The sequence below is a fragment of the Erpetoichthys calabaricus genome, chromosome 4 (assembly GCF_900747795.2).
Source record: "Erpetoichthys calabaricus chromosome 4, fErpCal1.3, whole genome shotgun sequence".
Taxonomy (NCBI): Eukaryota; Metazoa; Chordata; class Cladistia; order Polypteriformes; family Polypteridae; genus Erpetoichthys; species Erpetoichthys calabaricus.
The window spans coordinates 114,715,704-114,719,767 of record NC_041397.2 but is presented as its reverse complement, the minus strand read 5'-3'; the positions used below and the strand labels follow the sequence as shown (position 1 = coordinate 114,719,767).

The 4,064-nt window shown below is 36.8% G+C and overlaps 1 protein-coding gene across 1 annotated transcript in view; it reads right to left on the bottom strand.

The window, feature by feature from the left end:
* Positions 1–3,787, bottom strand: part of dhrs12 (dehydrogenase/reductase (SDR family) member 12) — a 37,823-nt gene extending 34,036 nt beyond the window's left edge. Inside the window, exons 1-2 of the mRNA XM_028799704.2 lie at positions 3,620–3,787; positions 2,101–2,234 (exon numbers count right to left, since the gene is read on the bottom strand). Of these exons, the coding sequence (XP_028655537.1) occupies positions 2,101–2,234; positions 3,620–3,675 (190 nt within the window). The 5' untranslated portion in view covers positions 3,676–3,787. The remainder of the gene's footprint in view (positions 1–2,100; positions 2,235–3,619) is intronic.
* Positions 3,788–4,064: the final 277 nt, after the last annotated feature.

The following is a 4,064-nucleotide window of genomic DNA, read 5'->3' as shown; positions in this document are numbered from 1 at the left end:
TCCATGAGAGATTTGGCTTTTGTTACACTGTTCAACAGCTTTGGAATTTATCCCTCATAATATTTGTTTTTTAAATTCTATTTATTTTTTAAAAACCAATTTATCCATCTTTATAAACCTTTCCCTCTTTTTGCAATAACTTTTACCATTTCTAATTTTATTTTTAATTGTCTGGTTGATTATTCCATTTTGATAGTTCTCTATTTTACGGTTTTATCTTATAATGTATCATTGAGTGTCTTGAAAGGAAAAATTAAATAAAAACATTATTATTATTATTCATCAAAATAAAAATGTAATTTTTAAATGATATGATACAGAGCAATTTTCTATCAAGAAATCTATCTATATAGTCTCAAGTGACTTAAAGAAATTAATTTACAGGAACCACTGTACAAATTAAAATTACATATTCCCAATGCATACTGTATTGGAAGCTACTATGAATCAAATGGTACAAATTTTATTTAAGAAGCAATATTCTTTGGAATAAACTTAATCTTCTACTCAGACAAAATAAACTTAAAGATGGCTACTAACCTTCAAATTTCTATATACACATGCACTGTTTAAACTTAAGTAAAATGCATATTCTGCTGCATATGTCTTGATTCAGTAAACGATCTATGACTAAGCCTAATTTCATGTAACATCAGAACATCAACTTACACCAAGCATTATTTGAAAAGAAAACGTCTATTGTTTCATGAACGTAATAAAGATCCTCATGCAATATAGTTTCCTCTGAAATTTATTCACTGTATATTTAACAGAGATACTCAGATTCATATTCCAGGCATGTTGTACAGGGGTGGTAATCGCCCACTTTATGAACCACAAAATGTCTAACCCCTTATTAAGGCTATAGTCCTCCATGGCATTTTACATTCCACAGTACTTGTTATCATAAGCATTTAAACTGTAATATGCAAGATAAGAACATTATTCCTACAATGATATAAAGTTGGCAATAGCCATGGACAGTTTATTACTCACTCACTGCTACTATGAACTATGTAAGACTATGGCTTCCATTATAACAGCACACCAGAAAGCTGTGTCCATCTTCTCACACCTCACCTTCTCTAATCACCCTCTGTCTCAAGTCATTCCTTGTTGCAACACTCCACTCCTTCAGTGGGCCTCTATCAGCCCCATTCAAAATAGTTTTTCTACCTTGGCAGCTGTTGCCAGAATACACTTGGAAAATGCCCCCAGTGACTGAGTCCAAACCTGCACTTTACGGGATCTGCACATTTCACCCATTCCCCCATAAGTCCATCCATCCATCCATCCATCCATTGTCCAACCCGCTGAATCCGAACACAGGGTCACAGGGGTCTGCATGGAGCCAATCCCAGCCAACACAGGGCACAAGGCAGGAACCAATCCCGGGCAGGGTGCCAACCCACCGCAGTCCCCCATAAGTGAAAAATTATAATTTTTTTATATTGGTCTGTTATTTGCTTTAGAATGTTTGATGAGTAAACATTAGTAAAACTATTTCTGATTTTGACACCATCCCTCTCCAAAACTTATTTTTAGGCCACCTCTACCAAGGTGTAAACAATCAGAGGCATTACACAAATATAAACCATCAGAGAGGCGAGATTGCGTTGGTTTGGACATGTGCAGAGGAGAGATGCAGAGTATATTGGGAGAAGGATGATAAGGATAGAGCTGCCAGGGAAGAGGAAAAGAGAAAGGCCTAAGAGAAGGTGGTGAGAGTGGACATGCAGGTGATGGGTGTAACAGAACAAGATGCAGAGGACAGAAAGATATGGAAGAAGATGATCCGCTGTGGCAACCCCTAACGGGACCAGCCGAAAGTAGAAGATGATGATTTTGGAATGGCAAATATTGTAGAATTTTAATTCACCAAAGACGAGAATGAATGTCTTGGCTAAGACTTAATGATTGTTACATCATGCTTTGACTGCGATTATCCACAGTATGAGAGAGGACATGCTTGTGATGGGTGTAACAGAACAAGATGCAGAGGACAGAAACATCTGGAAGAAGATGATCTGCTGTGACAACCCCTAACGGGATTTGCCGAAAGAAGAAGAAGAAAAATAAACATAGCTTGTCATACATCACCTCTTTTTGCAAGCTCTGTTGCTGTAGCTTTTCCAATTCCACTATTAGCACCAGTCACCATGAAACATCTGCCTGTTACATTGACGTCTAGATCTCCTGGCACAAAATGTTTTGAAGCATACTCATAGCCAGCTCTGGAGGGGAAAAGTAACAACATAAAACAAATTTTTACATGACGGTTATAGTCACATCGGAGCAATTATATTCACTTCTGGCACTATGAGCTTTTTAATAGAAAACGTTTAAATATGCATTAAGTGAATTTTATACATATGCTTAAGTTGGTCTTGAACACAATGAGGCTTATGATGGCATCCTTGGAGATGCTGCATGCTTCCACATACTGTAAATTGTGACACTGGTCAGATATGGGTAAAACCCTCTCCAAATGCCAACAAGCTTCTTTAAAGTAGTTATCCTTGCAAAAAATCTATATTGGACTTTCAAAAGGACTTTCAACATCCATGATGGCACACCCATCAGAAAACACCATAAAAATTGTGTAACTATTACACATGAAAAGGACAAACTTCTGTATTGTTTTAAGGTTGCCTTACCTCAAAATTCTAAAATGAGTATGAAATTGTCTTGTACAAACAATACACTGCAAGCTATGTACAAACACACTGGCTCAAAAATGTGCACAATTTCAGCTAGAGGAAACAGTTAGCCTCTGAATAAATGCACAGCTGGAATGAATGCCAACGTTCAGAAAATGAATCTGATAAAACTGCAGAAAAACCATCTGTACGTGTTTTAGACAAACAGTGCCTTGATAGTACCATCAACAATCAAACTACACTTTCCAATAAAAAATTCTATTGTCACTACAAATATTTTAAATTTAACAAAAACACATACAAACGCCAGCTTCAATGACAAACAGCAAACTAATGATCAAATCCTCTTCATTTTTGGCACAAATATTAAGACGACTAGATTCTTTCAAGGCACCAGTTACCGTTTAAACGAAGGATAAAAGTGGGCAACTAGCTTGTGTATATCGCACAAGACAATTAGGGACACTTACTTATATTACATGAGGGGCTGCAGATCGGCGAGGACTTCAGTTGAACCAACATCGCAATAAGTAGTAGTAATAATAATAATAATAATAATAATGTTAACACGTTTAACTGGCTCCTCGCTCACCGAACTCACTGATTACGACTTGTCTCGCAACTCTATTCCTGCATTCGAAAGAACTCGTCTAACTCCAGCCATGTTACATGCTACAAAATCAGAGATGCAGTTGCATAACTTAAACTCCTGCACTTCAGGAGAGCTGTCAACTCATACGAAACTACGTATATCTATTAGTGAATAAAATGTATTTCCTGATGCATAACACAAATTGTAAATATGAAGCTGACCAAGACAAACTGTAAATATGAAGCTGACCATGTCGAACTTCATATGTACAGTCTCCTTTCTCCTAACAGACAATTCGAGAAACAAAACTGCAAAGTTTGGTCTGTCAACAATACCGCGCTACATTTGAAGTAACACGTCCACTTACTTGGTATATTCCTGCAGCCCTTTCACAAACCACACGGCATTCCTGTAAAGACTCATTATGATTGTTATTATACTTTTTTCCTTCTATCTCAGCTCTACTGCAGGACAGTCCTTTAACTGCATGCCTTCACGGACGTATTTCATAATACAAACAAACAACCCCGCCCATTTTCTGTAAATGTAACGCATGCCTAACCAATGAGGGGCAGCTTAACGTCAAACGAACAACTTTATTCATACCATCAAAATAAGCGCATTCGCCACCACTATAAATACCGAAGTGCTAATACATTACAACGATGAGTTATGTACGATATGTCATTCAGTTTTTTTTTAACTATTTTGTTAAAGTAATTTACTCAAACATTTTGAACTTACCAACGAGACCCCAATGCATATGTCTGGAATTGAAACGTGTACGGTTTTTTGCTGTCAAAATATTTCGT